This window comes from Rhipicephalus microplus, chromosome 6, assembly GCF_043290135.1.
Source record: "Rhipicephalus microplus isolate Deutch F79 chromosome 6, USDA_Rmic, whole genome shotgun sequence".
NCBI classification, from domain to species: domain Eukaryota; kingdom Metazoa; phylum Arthropoda; class Arachnida; order Ixodida; family Ixodidae; genus Rhipicephalus; species Rhipicephalus microplus.
The window spans coordinates 68664928-68680187 of NC_134705.1; the positions used below are offsets into that span (position 1 = coordinate 68664928).

The 15260-nt window shown below is 41.0% G+C and overlaps 1 protein-coding gene across 5 annotated transcripts in view; it reads right to left on the minus strand.

Moving 5' to 3' along the window:
• LOC119167607 (uncharacterized) overlaps positions 1 to 15260 on the minus strand; it is a 234744-nt gene that overhangs the window by 189104 nt on the left and 30380 nt on the right. For all 5 annotated transcript variants that reach the window (XM_075866042.1, XM_075866040.1, XM_075866039.1 and 2 more), the window contains exons 5-6: positions 9252 to 9290; positions 6412 to 6459 (exon numbers count right to left, since the gene is read on the minus strand). In XM_075866042.1, the coding sequence (XP_075722157.1) occupies positions 6412 to 6459; positions 9252 to 9290 (87 nt within the window). The remainder of the gene's footprint in view (positions 1 to 6411; positions 6460 to 9251; positions 9291 to 15260) is intronic.

Below are 15260 nucleotides of genomic sequence, written 5' to 3' on the forward strand. Positions count from 1 at the left end.
GTTGAGGATCTGCACTGTTGTTTTCGCACCTGGCGTCTGTAGCTCGTTCGGAATGACACGATTAGATTTTAGTAGATGCTTCAGCATAGTTTGGTTCATCTCAGTGCCTTGCCTGTCATTTTCCGCCCTCTTTGAAGTTGTAGCCCATGATGTGGTCTTTTTTATTGCTCCGGATGGCAGCGAAGGCCACTCAGTATCTGAAGCAACGGCGTGCAACGCGGGCTTTGGTTCACTTTCTGCATCCCTGGGACGTGGTGCGTACAACATGGGTGTAGCGGAAGAATTCAAGAATTCGTCCAGTACGGTTGGAGTCATAAATACTTGCCGCACGCTGACGTTGCATTTCCTCTTCTTTTTTCCTGGTGATACCACTGGAAGATAAGCAGGGAGGGATGGAAGGGGCAAAGAACACACGTCACTCATGCCTCGTCACCTTGAGCACTTTATTTCTTCTTCGAGTACGCGGCTTTTCATCAGTGATCGCGCGCACTCGCGTAGACAAGTGGTGCCCTCCCACGGTGATCTCGGTAGCTATCGCGCACGCCATATTCAAATCAGCCAATCGCTGATAGATGGGTGGCTGTCTTTGATTTTTGAACGTCTTCTCTCATTTCTCGAGGGAAAAGAAAGCAAGTTTTAGCTTTCTTAGATAATTCATTGGAAATTCCAGGCATTGGTGTTGCTTTATAGTGTTTGGCTCGCGTTTTGTCAGAAGCCTCTACAACCAATCGGCAGTGTTTTCTGACCACACTCAAAAAGTGTCGCAGGGTCCCTTTAATAATAAAAATAGAGAGCTCTCCACTATGATTACTACTCTGGAGGATTGGACGCATTGCAATACATGTGGCTGCAATGCTCTTTTTCAGAAGTCAGGCGTCATGGGTAGAGTGAAAGGCAGGTGTGACCGAGATTGCAAGTGAAAAAGACGCACAAGCGTGCATCAGTGCACCTTCGGGGCATCTGACTTTGTAGGCAATAGGCTACTTTAAAGCCGTCAAGCCTACAAACGAATCAAACGTACTTCATCTTTCTTATCATAGATTGTTAACGCCTGTCTTACCGCAATTTCGCTTCTTGCTTTTGTGACAAACTGCTGTGATTGCGTGCACATTTGTTTTCGTGGTGAAACGATTCAAGAAATTAACTCAGTCGCAAGTTGAGTGTCTTTTCTCTAAGTAGTCTTCTTTTCCTTTTAAACCAACTTGCCCATCACTTCACTATTTTAAAGTCTTCTACCACAGAGACACGCATCGCTCTTGGATATACTCATCAAACAAACCCTGAGGTTGTCTAACGTCAATCGTAGTTGCAGTACTGGCTATCTAATTTTATAAACATTACACATGTGCTTTTATGATACAGCCGTCATGTCTTGTTAACGTAAATTGTAGTTAGAAATCAACCGCTGAAGTTGATTTGTGTAGCAGTGTTGTGGGCTACAATCCTCGCGCGCGCCAGCGCTTCATATCAGTTTACCTCTTCTGGTATTGCTAATGTCTATGTTCATAATGGCATTGTTACGCAACTGTAAAAAAACTGTTCATAAGAAGCAGATGTGGTCGTTTAACGTTTCAGTTTGCGTCGATTCCTACATATATTTAGCGCCACTTCATAGCGTCTTACTGATTCAAGAAATAAAACAAATTCATCTTCAATCCTCTTTTTTCGCAGAACATCGATTGCGACTTTACATGCGATCAGCCAAATTTCATTCGTTCTCTTGCCCATCAGTGCTGGTGCATAGGACGCGTATGAAAGTGTTGCGCGCATTTTGGGAGTAAAGCCGCAGAGGAAGGAGACGATGCCTGTTTGTGATAACAGTAGTCTTTTTTCTCTCTGAATGAGCCAGCAGTCTGCCTAAACAGCTAATCTATTAAAACTCGTGAACTCAGAGCCACCTATTGACCTCTGCTCTTTCCTTTGCGTCATTTTAAGGATGAAAAATGGTTCAGGTCAAGGAGTGAAAATTTGCTTTCGGGGTCCACCATGACATAGTTAGGACCCCGCCCCACTCCTTTGTGACCATGACTTGCACACATAATTACCTGAATAATATAGGTCATCTACAAGTAATATTGAAGTCTCGCCCTTGTTTAATGTGCCCAACTTTTGCTTCATACTAAATAGATACTAAATATGTGCCCAACTTTTGCTTTATACTAAATAGATTTGGGCTCGACAGCTGTGCTACAGCACAGAGCAGTAACCCGCTTACCTTTGTCATGCAGGTATTCACGCTTGCTATCTCGCGCGTGCTGTTGCCTGCCTTATTGTTCGCCACCACTGAGACAGCGTCGACATGCCGGTTCCAAGGAAATGGCTGGGAAACTCAAGCCTTCTGCCGAACAACGCCCCTTACCCAACCGGAAGCCAGCACCTCAACCTACCAGATGGCGCTAACCCTGGAACACTCGGTCCTCACTTCCCCGTGGGAGATCGCATCGCCTAGAACATCAACCTGTTTGTCGCCTACAAAAGAGCTGCGATCTACCGCGGCGCTTCGTGGGCTCGACAGCTGTGCTACAGCACAGAGCAGTAACCCGCTTACCTTTGCCATGCAGGTTAGTAAACCGTACGCTCTGTTCTCAAAGAAATCAAGCAACTACTTTTTGCTACAGCTGCCGAGCCCACGGTGCTGATTTTTAATTGTTGTTGAGTGTGCTGACGTCATTCGTTCCTTGCTCATGTTATCGGGCGACGTCGAGTCAAATCCTGGTCCTAACACAACCGCTATACTCGACGAATTGCATAAAATATCAGCTGGTCAGTCCAAACTAATTTCAGATGTCAGTGACCTGAAAGGCCAACTTCTAACCACGAATCAAACTATCGCCCAGTTGAGTCAGCGGATAAAGGATGTTGACAAACATTCTCAGAGCCTTATTTTGCTTCGCACAGAAATAGACAACATAAAATCCAACACTGCCCAGACAGCTCGCCAAGTATTCGAACTCGAGACAAGTATTGACGATACCGAAAATCGATCCCGGCGGAACAACTTGGTATTTTATGGCCTGCCCGAGCCTAGTAATTCAGAAAGTTACACCCAAACTGAAGAATTGGTCATACAACACTGTCGTGACCACCTTGGCTTTACAATAAATCCAAAAGAAATTGAAAGGGTTCGTCGCCTAAGCCGTCACCCTATCGAGCGCGGTCACCCCATCATCGTTAAGTTTAGCTTCTACAAAACGAAAGAAGCTGTTCTTTCTAATGCTCGAAAATTAAAAGGGACTAATTACAGTATCGCACAGGACTTCTCCCGCTCAGTCAGAAACGCTCGTAAGCATTTGGTTGCTTTTGCCAAAACTAAATCTGATCGCTTTCAACTCTCTTACAAAACACTTTCTATTGGCTCATAGAAATATATTTATGACGAAGTCTCACAATCTTTCGAAGAATTCAAATAGCAATCAACGGGCTATGAAAGAAAAAAACCATCATAGCAAAGTTCCTCGGGCTAACCTTACACTGTCTGTAATACTTACTAATATTCGCAGCTTCTTGCCGAAAAGTCAGCTTATATTAAATGTTGTCTTATCGTCTATCATCAATGTGCTCATAATAACTGAAACGTGGCTACATAGCAACATCAGTGACGATGAAATTCTATCCGATCTGCCTAACTGCCATTTTTATCGCAAAGATCGCACAAATGAACTAAGGGGTGGGGTCCTTGTGGCAGTGAATCAGCAGCTATCATCTTCAGTATTACACATCGATTCGGACATTAAAATATTATGGATCATCTGCCGCGCGGTACTGCGAACCGTACTTTTAGGCGTTTGCTATAGGCCGCCCTAAAGTAACCCCGATTTCCCGTGCAAACAGAACAGCATTCTAAACACTCTTACAAGAGTGCATCCAAACGCTGACATCGTTCTCTTCGGAGATTTCAATTATCCTCGCATTGACTGGCATAACTACACAACTTTTAGCCCAGAAGCAACTAACTTTGTTGATGTGTGTCTGAACTTCAACCTCTCGCCGTTGATAACTGAACCAACGCGCGTCGCACAGAGCTCGTCAAACACCCTAGACTAACAAACAACCCCGACTCTATGACATCCATAACACTTTTAAGGAAAATAAGTGACCACAAGGTTGTTCATGCAACCTTTAACTTTGCCGCACTAGTATGTGAAACTTACAAAAAAACAATTTGACTTTGTGATAAGGCCAATTATGAAGCTATCAACAGCGAGCTAACCCGCTTTTTCCCGGTATTCGAGACGCAATTTAGTAATCATGCAGTGCAAGAAAACTGGTTGCTTTTCAAGAGCAAAGTGCTATAGCTAATTGAGAAGTATATTCCGGTATGTAGTTTCTGTGCTAACAAAAAGAAACCATGGTTCAACAAATCACTGAAGCGACTAGAAAATAAAAAAAAGATATTTCCTAGCTGCTAAACAGAGCAACAACCCACTTCTGTGGGATAAGTACTACTCAGCGGAAACCGAATACCTCACGGCAATACAAAACGCTAAGTACAAGTTTTTTCACAATGACCTTTCTTCTATGCTAACACAAAACCCTAAGCAATTTTGGCGGGAGATTAACCCAGAACAAAAACACGCGATAACACTAGCTAATGAAAACAATGATGTTATATGTAACGCAGAATGTGCGGACGTATTTAACACCGCCTTCGCAAGTGTATTTACTAAAGACCATGCCATGCCTCCGATTGTACTAAGATCTCGGTGTATTACCAGCGAACTACCAATGCCTGACATTGTATTTTCCCTTTATGGCATAATATCTTGCATAGAACGTCTCAAGTTAACATCATCAGCTGGTTTCGACGAAATTAATTCGAAGTTTTTACTTAATACTAAGAACATTTCGGCTGCTTTCTCGTGTCTTTTGTTTTCTCAATCCCTTTCAACAGGTCGCTTGCCAGATGACTGGAAAGTGGGAAAGGTCGTTCCCATCCATAAATCTAGCAGTAAGCAGTCACCATTAAATTATCGTCTAATCTCGTTAACAAGGATACCATGCAAAATCATCGAAGATGTCATTTATTCACAAATAATGACCTTTCTAGACTTAAATGATTTTTTAATCCTTCACAGCCCGGTTTTTGCAAAGGTCTATCCTGTGAAACTCAGCTAGCTAACTTCCTTCATGATTTACACTTAAACTTAGACTGTAACCAGCAAACTGATGCCATCTTTTTAGATTTCGCTAAAGCGTTCGATAAAGTGTCTCATCAGCTCCTTTTTTTTAAACTTTCTAGCTTAAACATTAAACCTAACGTTCTTAATTGGATTGCAGCATTTCTGAGAAATCGCTCCCAATCAGTTTTTGTTAATGAGTGTGTTTCTAACCCTCTTCCAGTTATGCCCGGTGTTCCCCAAGGTTCGGTGTTAGGTCCTCTACTGTTCCTAATATGCATTAACGACTTACCTTTGCACGTTTCATGTCACATTCGCATGTTCGCCGATGATTGCGTCATTTATCGTACTATTACTAATCTATCTGAGCAGCAAGCACTTCAAGATGATCTTAACTCTATTCAAGCATGGTGTGACAATTGGCTCATGATACTTAACCCAACTAAATGCAAATCATTATCTTTCTCACGTCGTCAAAACCCTTTAACTTTTCCTTACACACTCGGTAATGTTGACTTGGACAGAGTCAAATCTTATAAGTATCTAGGTGTAACATTGTCATATGATCTAACGTGGGGTGCGAATGTCACTAACCTAATGGCGGGTGCTAACAAATCACTTGGATTTCTGAAACGTCATTTACGCCACGCTCGCAGACACCTGAAACTTCTAGCCTACAAATCAATTATCAGGCCAAAGCTTGAGTATGCGGCTGCCATTTGGAGCCCGCCTCAGGCTTACTTAACAAATTCACTTGAGGCACTGCAGAACCGCGCGGTACGATTTATTCATTCATCCTATTCTTATCATGTCAGTGTGTCATCATTGAAAGAAGAATCATCTCTATTAACTCTTGCACTTCGTCGTCGCATCGCCACCCTAGCTCTGTTCCATAAGTTCTATTACAGCTCACGTGACCGACCGGACTTTATCACCACTCCAGCCCGCATATCTCATCGCGCTGGTCATGCCCTACAAGTCACCCGTCCACGCAGCCACACCAAGACATTTTCTGCCTCCTTCTTTCCACGGGCATCATCTGAATAGAACGACCTTTCCCACAGCACTGCCGCCATTACCTGCCTGAGTTTATTTTTACAAAATGTAACACATTGTCTGTCTCGCAATTAACATACATGGTTAGCATTTTCTTTTTCGTATAATTTTTCTACATCCACCCCTTATGTAACACCCCCTAGTGGGGTCTTTAAGGTAATAAAATGAAATGAAATGATACGTAACACTACCGTTTTATGTCAAATACTGAATATTTATGTTGAGATAAGCTACTTGCCGGAGGTACATCGAAGGGGGGCCAGTCCGAAGTAGGTACACTGGAAGGCTAAAAAAAAGAATCCACTACATTAAAAAAAATTCCTTAACGCATGCAAATAATTTGAAATCGTTGTCATGATCAGCCAAATACCTAAAGAGAATTAGTAAACTTTGTGCGAACTCAAATGTTATGTATACAAAAGCCATAGTTTATAAGCATTACGCAACTTTATTGAAGGTCAACATAAAGTGAAGCAGATGAACGTAGAAACGACCGTATTTCTAGTAATGTAGGGCTGTTAAAGCAACTCTAAAATTGTTATGAAGACAGTAAAATGGACAAAAAGACCGCTAGCCGCCGCCATGTACCTTCAGCCTATAGATGATGCTGCCGATGCTGTGCCCATTGGCTACGCTGCCAATCGTCCCCTCGTCCTAGTTACTGGGTATATATCTGCCTAAAAACTTGGTAGAGTTAGCGTCACTCATAGCGATGCCGGAGAGTGTCGAATACTTCCTTTTGTAAGCTTGCGTCTAGTATCACATGAATTTTTAATGGGCTGGTAGCCACCCAGTAAACCATCGCCTACTTCCCGGATGCATCAACTCTACCAAAACGAGACACTCTTTATGAGTGATCGAAGGTGAGGAAGCTCGAAAACTAGTTTCTTTGCATCATAAAACAATATTGAAAACCAGCAGATTATGAATCCAGAGAAGGTAGAACTGGCGTAATGTACTGCATTGTGCATACTGTAGTATTTTTGATATATGTTTAAAAAGTACCGTCGACAAAAAGATCACTTTCTTCCAGTAGGGGCCTAACCTGCTTCGTTAGAGTTACAGAGCCGATGCTCTAGCAATTCAACTGCGGTTTTGGTCGTTCCCGCTAAGCAGTGTTTTCATTCCTTGTCTCTATCTTTCTAGCTCTCTATTTGTTTTCAGTGCTGTTATTTGTCTTTCTATTTCTCACTTTATTTCTCGTGCTCTCGCCCTTGGGAACGCAATCGCACTGTTCCCACAAAGTCTTGTTTCACAGCCCTGCTTGCACGAACTTTCACCCAATGTGAGCAAAAATATTCATTTCTTTTGCTTTATCTATTAGCATGCCGCTTTACACATCTTGTTCTATCTGTACTCTTTTCTTTCTTCTTCTCCACTTCAGCATGCCGACTTTTTTCTTTACAATCACCTCTTCCCTATTTCGTGACTCTCCGCTGTTCAATGTGTCCTGCTCGACTATTTTAGTGAGCTATGTGTAGCTCTAATAGTGCACCAAGAACCACAGAACATGGAACGAGCTATAAACACGGCCAAATTTATGTTGACTGCCATTATTGAATGTTCATTAGCACTTCTAAGTGATATAAGAGGATATATACGGCCATCTGTAAATAAAAATTAAGCTGAGCCTAACGAGCTACATTTTCTGCAAGAGCTTGACGTTGCAACACTGATTTTGGTACTGTTCACTAGCACATAGAAAATTGTTTTCCGCGTATGCTAACCTGCAATCCAGTTTAAGGGGCAGTGAATGTCTCCAAGGTAATTTTCAAGACACTTCGTAAACTACTGTGACCAATACACAAATGTCTTCACAGTTTTTGACGTAATACAGACATTCTTGTGAAGAACCTTCAGGCACGAAACTCTGACTTTTTTTCTGTTTCAATAAATAACCTGTTTGTGCAGTAAATAACGATACAGTTTTCGGTACATGATTTTCTTTCGAAGTAACTTGGCCTTTGAATTTTGCAATTTTTCTTGCGTTGAGTTGATTATAAAAGCCAGGCGAGTGGCAAAATGTATAATGATTACGAAAATATCTTTACGGAGCTAGTTCCTAGAATAATATTAGTTCCGATAGAATTAGGTAATAACACTTATTGCACACTGATAAGTACATGCATAATTCATAGAATGTAGTAGTATAACATAACTACCGGATGCTGTCGAAAAGTGCAAGCAGAACAACTGACGCCTTACTGTCTTATGTGTGAATTGTCTTAATGAAATGCAAAAAAAAAGGGGGTGAGTTTTCTTCAGAACGCATTGTTGGCAATTCGTCAATGTTTCTACGCCATTCTCCGCTAAGTATCTTGCATATCAAACGCCAAGGCTACTATATGATTATGCGGCGTGCCCTATATTGCGGGCTGTAAAAAATATTTGTCCCTTTACGTTGTAGAACGTGCAGTCGCATTTCAAACTATATTTAGGTTTGGCTTTGCTCCATCATTGAAGCCCGATCACCATGGCAACGATCTAGTTCCAACTATTAGCTGAGTTGAATAATTTAGTTGTCTATAAAATATTGGCAGAGAGCAATAATCTTTACGCAAGGGTTAATTCTTGGGCTTCCCCAATTAGTTGTTAGGTTGATTCGTCCTTAACTTTTGGTGCAACCCACCAAGGGGAATCGAGCATGATACAAACACTACCTTTCATTTTAAATAAAATTGTTTTACAAGCCAAATAAATTCAGATATGTATATTTTAAAGAGAACACATTGGTAAAATTTAGTGTAAAACTAGAATAAATAAAGGGAAGGAAAAAGAAAACCCAGCATGCTGATGTCTTGAAATCAAACTGACTTTTTCAGGCAAAGGTGTTACCGACGAGCGTTCATCGTGATTTTCGTGTGACATTATCTGTCGTTATCCTCATAATTTTATTGTGTTTCATGATGACAGCTATAGGTGATTCATCAGACAGACTTAGCCATACATATTAAATACCGGTGTAACTATGTGAGCTTGTGTTACCATATCACTTAGCACAATGCATCGGGTAGACCACCTGATTTATGTTCTGTCTACCTTAATAGTACCATAGCTTCCTTATCATGAAACACTTACCTTATTCGAACTAGGAGTGGGGCTTGATGGCGATGAAGGCTGAAACGAGAATGGCATAAGAGTTTTTCTTAAGAGATTTCTACAAGCGTAAAAGAAGAACATTATACTCTTTTAGGAGCAGTACTTGCAAAATTGGAGCAAAAGCGCATTCTAGGAATGGAGTGGCTGAGGAAAGGACGATGCCAGTTTACGATAACAGTAATTTTTAGGGGCGAAGCTCCTTAAGGCGTGGGTCGGTACATCCTCTGAACTATGTAGTTGCAGTATTAGTAGGTAGCCACCTCTAGCTTAGTTCATACAGTCTTCACTAGATGGCGGTAGTTGATGCGTGATGTTGCAAAACTTGAAAGCGGTATATTGAGTGTTCACTAAATAGCGGCACTTGTAGTTGATGAATAGATGCGAGATGTTATTAGGTTGATAATGAAATATGCGAGATTATATAGTAGGATTTATGTCACATATGGCGCGTGTCATTGGTGGAAGGCAATCGTTCGATTTAGTGCGGCGACGTCAGCTAGAAAGAGCGTTGTAATACAACCCATTAGCTGTTGGCGCGCCGTTAAGCTGCGTGACACCGCTACCAAGATTGTGCCGTACGAGAGCGAGAGGCCCAAGCGGCACGGCCTACACACAGCGTTTCTCACGTCTTTATATGATGATCTATTCGGCTAATTACACGGAAGATTCACGGTTTACCGATGATTACCTCCTCAGCTTCGCCCACTCATCATTATTCCCTCTGTGGATATGCTGTGATTTTTGTTCTCTCTGAATGAGTCATCGGTCGGCTTATCTATTAAAACTCGTGAATTCAGAGCCGCGCATTGGTCTGCGCTCTTTATTGTGTGGAATTGAAGGGGTCAAAACTTGTTGGTGTCAATAAGGAAGGCTTGCTTCCGCTGTTCATTTTGTTATTTTTATGGCCCCGTGTTGTTCCTCTGTCACCATGCCATGCCAGCGCAAATAAAAAAAAACTTGCTCATGTACACGTAATGCTGGTGTTTTGTTTTCTCTTCTGTAATGTACCGAACTTCGATGCATATTAGCTATAGTCAGCTACAGCCTAGAAAAAAATTTAGCTTCGCCCACAACGGTCATTGTCCCCTCCAGGCAGGATTTACATATTTGTCTTACTAAATTGCAGTCGGCCATTTACGTGACGTCAGGCCGATTTCACAGATCTCAGTCAAATCACTTGTTTGTACAGGCTCGTGTTCATTTCACTTGTTTACGGTCAAAAAGTTTACTTCACTGCAAATTTTTTAAAAAGTATGAATTCACTACTCCAAGAAACGTCATGTTCTAACAAGAACGAGGAATTTTTGTTTATGATATGCATAGTACTTCTATTGTACTATGCATATAAGGCAGCGGTGACAGCATCGACTGCAGATCCGCTAAACGGTTCCTGCTTCATATTACAGATCTACGGATGACCATGCAGAGTACGATAACCGCATCAGCATCACTGCGTGAACTAGTCCACGATAAAGGTGACGAGCTACAAGAGCAGGATCAATGCGCAAGTCTGATCGCTCCCGCTCAGGCGTCGCTGGAATCGGCACCTTGTGACCAACGAAGCAGCCTAGAAAGACAGCTATGCTCCCGGGACACGACATTAGGCAGCGGTGACAGCATCGACTGCACATCCACTAAACGGTTCCTGCTTCATATTACAGGTTGGCCTACTATTCTTTTACGCTCATAATCTTCTTAGAAGTTTTCACTGTCACTGCTGCCACAGTGTACCATAGTGTGTTCTGTAGCATATGCTCATTTCTGTTGTGAATTTTTGCAAGTGGATCTAGATAACCACTGAAATGGCTTCTGGCAAACCTGACGCTCTGTTGGATATTTCTAAAGCCATGGCTGAAAAGGCACCAGCTAGCATTAAAGGGATATCAAAGGTACTTATTGAGATGACCTCTAAATTTCTTGAAGCTATCAATGAACTGGAAACGGAGATTAACAAAATGGATGCGACGAATAACTCAATGAAAGCTGAGCTCACTTCCATCAGGCAATCTGTCGGGTTCATGAACGAAAGCTTTGAAGAATACCGAATTGAAATGAAGAGCCTTCGACTTGAGCTCGGTGAAGTAAAAAACCAGAGCCTTGAATGCAAGAAAGAAAATCTAAGACTAAACAAAGAGCTGCAGGAAACAAAAACCAGCTTATAGAACTGAATCAGTACAGTAGGCGTAACAACCTCGAATCAAGAGGTATACCTAAGACCGAAATTGAGGATGTCCTCATTACAGTTGAAAAAGTCGCATCTTGCTTGTGCGTGCAACTTTCTGACGGTGACATTGACGTCGCTCACCACGTCCCGTCAAAGAGCAATACGCCCCCAAACGTAGTAGTGAAGTTCACATCCAGATCAGTTCGGGACAAAATACTGAAGGAAGCTTAAAAAATGACTCAACACTGTCATGCTAGGTTTCCAGAATAGTGACCCAGTCTACATAACTGAACACTTGTGCCCTGAAAGAAAAAATCTTCTTGGAAAAGCAATCCAACAGAAGCGGGAAAAAGGATGGAAATTAGCATGGGTCTCCGACGGAAAAATACTTCTACGGCAATTCGAGAATTCGAAAGTAGTGCATCTAACAGGCGAATAAGATTTATCGCTAATAGTATGAGTATTTTTTCCATAACCTATACCACATTTCTTCATAATGGCTTGTACAATAAAAGAGGATGATAATCACTTTAGAGCAAAGACTACAACAATTTTTCATTGCAACATCCGGAGTATTAAAAAAACAGGGATATGCTTTCTGCATTACTGTCGCAGCATTAGCATTCGTTCAATGTCATTGCAACAACTGAGACGTGGTTGTGAAAATGTGAAATGTTCTGTTTTCCAGGTTACAGAACAGAATCAAATGCGCGGGTTTCACGTTCACGTGGGGGAGGCGTTGCTTTGTTCGTTAAAGATAACATAACCTATTGCACAATTGAAACGGCCACATATAGTTGCAATGACATTGAATACCTTTTTATTCGCCTTGTGTACGACGTCATTATTGGTGTAATTTAGCGCCTTCCGATCAGTAGTATCACAGGCTTTCTTGCTAAATTGGAAGCAATTTTCTGCGTTTTGTCGGGGCACCAAAATACAACAGTGATTATAGTAGGTGACATGACCGTAAACACATACAACGTGACAGACAGTGATTATGGCTATTTGTTGCAGTCTTACAACTACCATAACTTAATTACGAAGCCAACGCGTATAACTGAGGAATCGACGTCTTTAATCGACCACGCAATGACAAATCTGGACACAGGGGTCACCGGAGGAGTTTACTTAGAGCCAATATCGGATCACCTACCTATATTTGCTGTTTTATATTCCCTTACGGGCACCATGACAACAAAAAGTAACATCGTAACCAAAATAGATTACAAGATATTACGCCAAGAAATTTGTGCCATTAGATACAACGAAATACAAAATGAGGACATAGACATCGAAAATGATAACCTAATCAAATACCTACAAAATGCTATAGAAAGGAGTAATCGCAAGATAACGAAAAGCCGCCATGAAAAACCTATGTGCCCTTGAATGACTGAAAAGATGCTTCAAACACTCAAAGCCGAAAAATACTGGCACGACAAATGGCGCCATAACAAAGACAATCCCTACTACTTACAGCAATTTGAAGCTCAGCGGAATAAGTCTGTCGCTATGACTCGATCGCGTAAAAGGCAGTATTATACTCAACTAATTAGACAGACCACTGGCAACACGAAAAAACTGTAGGAAATTATAAACGAAATCATAGGTAAACAACGTAAGCAAACTGTGCTTCCCGAAACCATTGATGAAGACGTTGTAGAAAGTTTTAATGCATGTTTCGCAGGTATTAGTCCATCACTGGCCAAACAATTTAATGACTCGAACAACATTTCTATATCGCAGAGCCCTGTGCCCAACACCTTCGTTATGTATAACATTGAGCCTGAAGACGTGATATCAGCAATTAATAAAATGTCTACCTTTAAAGCTTCTGGACAAGACGGCATTCCTATTCGATTGATCAAAGCAAATATAGATGTATTAGAAGCAGTATTATGTCACTTATTCAATCGCTCCGTCAGCTGCTTCAGATATCCATCTCAGCTGAATTGCTAAGGTTGTCCCTTTCTACAAAGACGGAGGCCGCAATGACCCTTCTAATTACAGGCCAATATCCTTGCTCAGTATCATTATTATTATATTTGAAAAACTTTTGATCAGCCGGTTCCACAAATTTATTCAAAAATATCAGGTTATATGCCCTCAGCAACGTGGTTTTCGCCCAAATCACTCTACTTCATCAGCAGTGTTAACGCTAACTCAAAAAATTAATGTATCTTTGCAAAGTAATGTACTTGTGTGTGTCATATTTTTGGACCTGAAAAAAGCCTTCGATACGGTTGATCACAACATACTTTTACATAAGCTAAAGCATTATGGTTATCGCGGTAGCCCATTAGATATTCTCAATAGCTACCTTCATGAGCGAGTGAAGGTAGCTAGAATGAACGATATTACGTCATTACCAAAGTATATGCGCACTGGAGTCCCTCAAGGATCCGCCCTAGGGCCACTTTTATTTTTATTATATATTATTGACCTCCCACAAATTTTCCACACTACTGAAGTTCTTATGTACGCCGATGACATTTGTATTGTTATAACAGTGGACAACATTCATGATCTGCAAACTAAAGCAAACAAAGAGTTAAATAAAGCAAGTGAGTGGTTCATGAAGAACAAACTTACTATAAACGTCAAAAAAAAACTAAATATGTAGTGTTTCAATCACGCAACAATATCGTGCCGCCTATACCACTAGATTTGAAAATAAACAAATTTCAACTTGACGAAGCCAGCTCATTTAAATATCTTGGCGTGATGTTTGATAAAAATCTGCACTGCAAGAGCAAATAAACGTAGTTTGTACAAAGCTCTCCTCGGGATACTACGCACTTTCACAAGCACGTCATCATCTTTATACCAATACTCTGCGTACTTTATATTTTCCACTCAATCACAGCCACATCTCACAGTGCAATGAATGATGAAGTACGACATATAAAACGTTTCTTGAACCTGTTCGCAAACTTCAAAAACGAGCCCTGAGAATATTCATTCAATCTTGCTACAATGAGCCGAGTATGCCTTTGTTTATGAAAATGAATATTTTGCCTTATGATAAGGTACACGAATTAAAAATTGACACGTGTGTTTTCAATGTTGTCAAAAACAACCTGCCTTTTCATGTTTCTTTATTTTGCACATCCTCTCGTGTAACCAGAAATGAAACATATGGAAATTTCAATCTTCCTCCAACGAAGATTACTTACGGACAACGTTTGCTGCCGTTTTCAGGGCGCAAAATTTGGAATAAACTACCAGCAGAAATAAAACTGTCGAATAACTTTTCATCATTTCTCAAGAAATACTTACTTACACAGAACACTGTTTATAAATGAAAACAATTATGATGTCATACGTGTGTGTGTGTATGTATGCATGTGTGTCAGCCAGAAACTTGTGAAATCGTTTAAAAATACCATTGTCACCCAATGATTAGGTTTTTGTTTTCGGTATTAGCCATGCATATTTTAACCTTTATAATAATGCAACAGTCTGCTTTGTTTACTTGTATTTTCGTAAGTTAGAACTGTTAAAAACAATCGTGAATTTACCGACACTTTCGCTCTCCCTTTGTTTCACTCGTGCAAATTAAGGATGCACGATAACTATCTGTATGCGTGTGATATATCTTTTTTGTACATGGAACCCTTAGTGTTTTATGTTTTTGGACCCCCAACTAGCCTTCGGCTATGGGTCTAACCAGTCGTGATGTTTCTGTTTGTTTCACAGTTTGCAAATAAAGAATTTAATTGAAATTAAAATACCAATGAAAACCATTTTGCACATATGACATGGGTGCTGCAGTATTGGGGGCGGAGGGCGTATTTGTTCTTGGGTTGTAACTAAATATA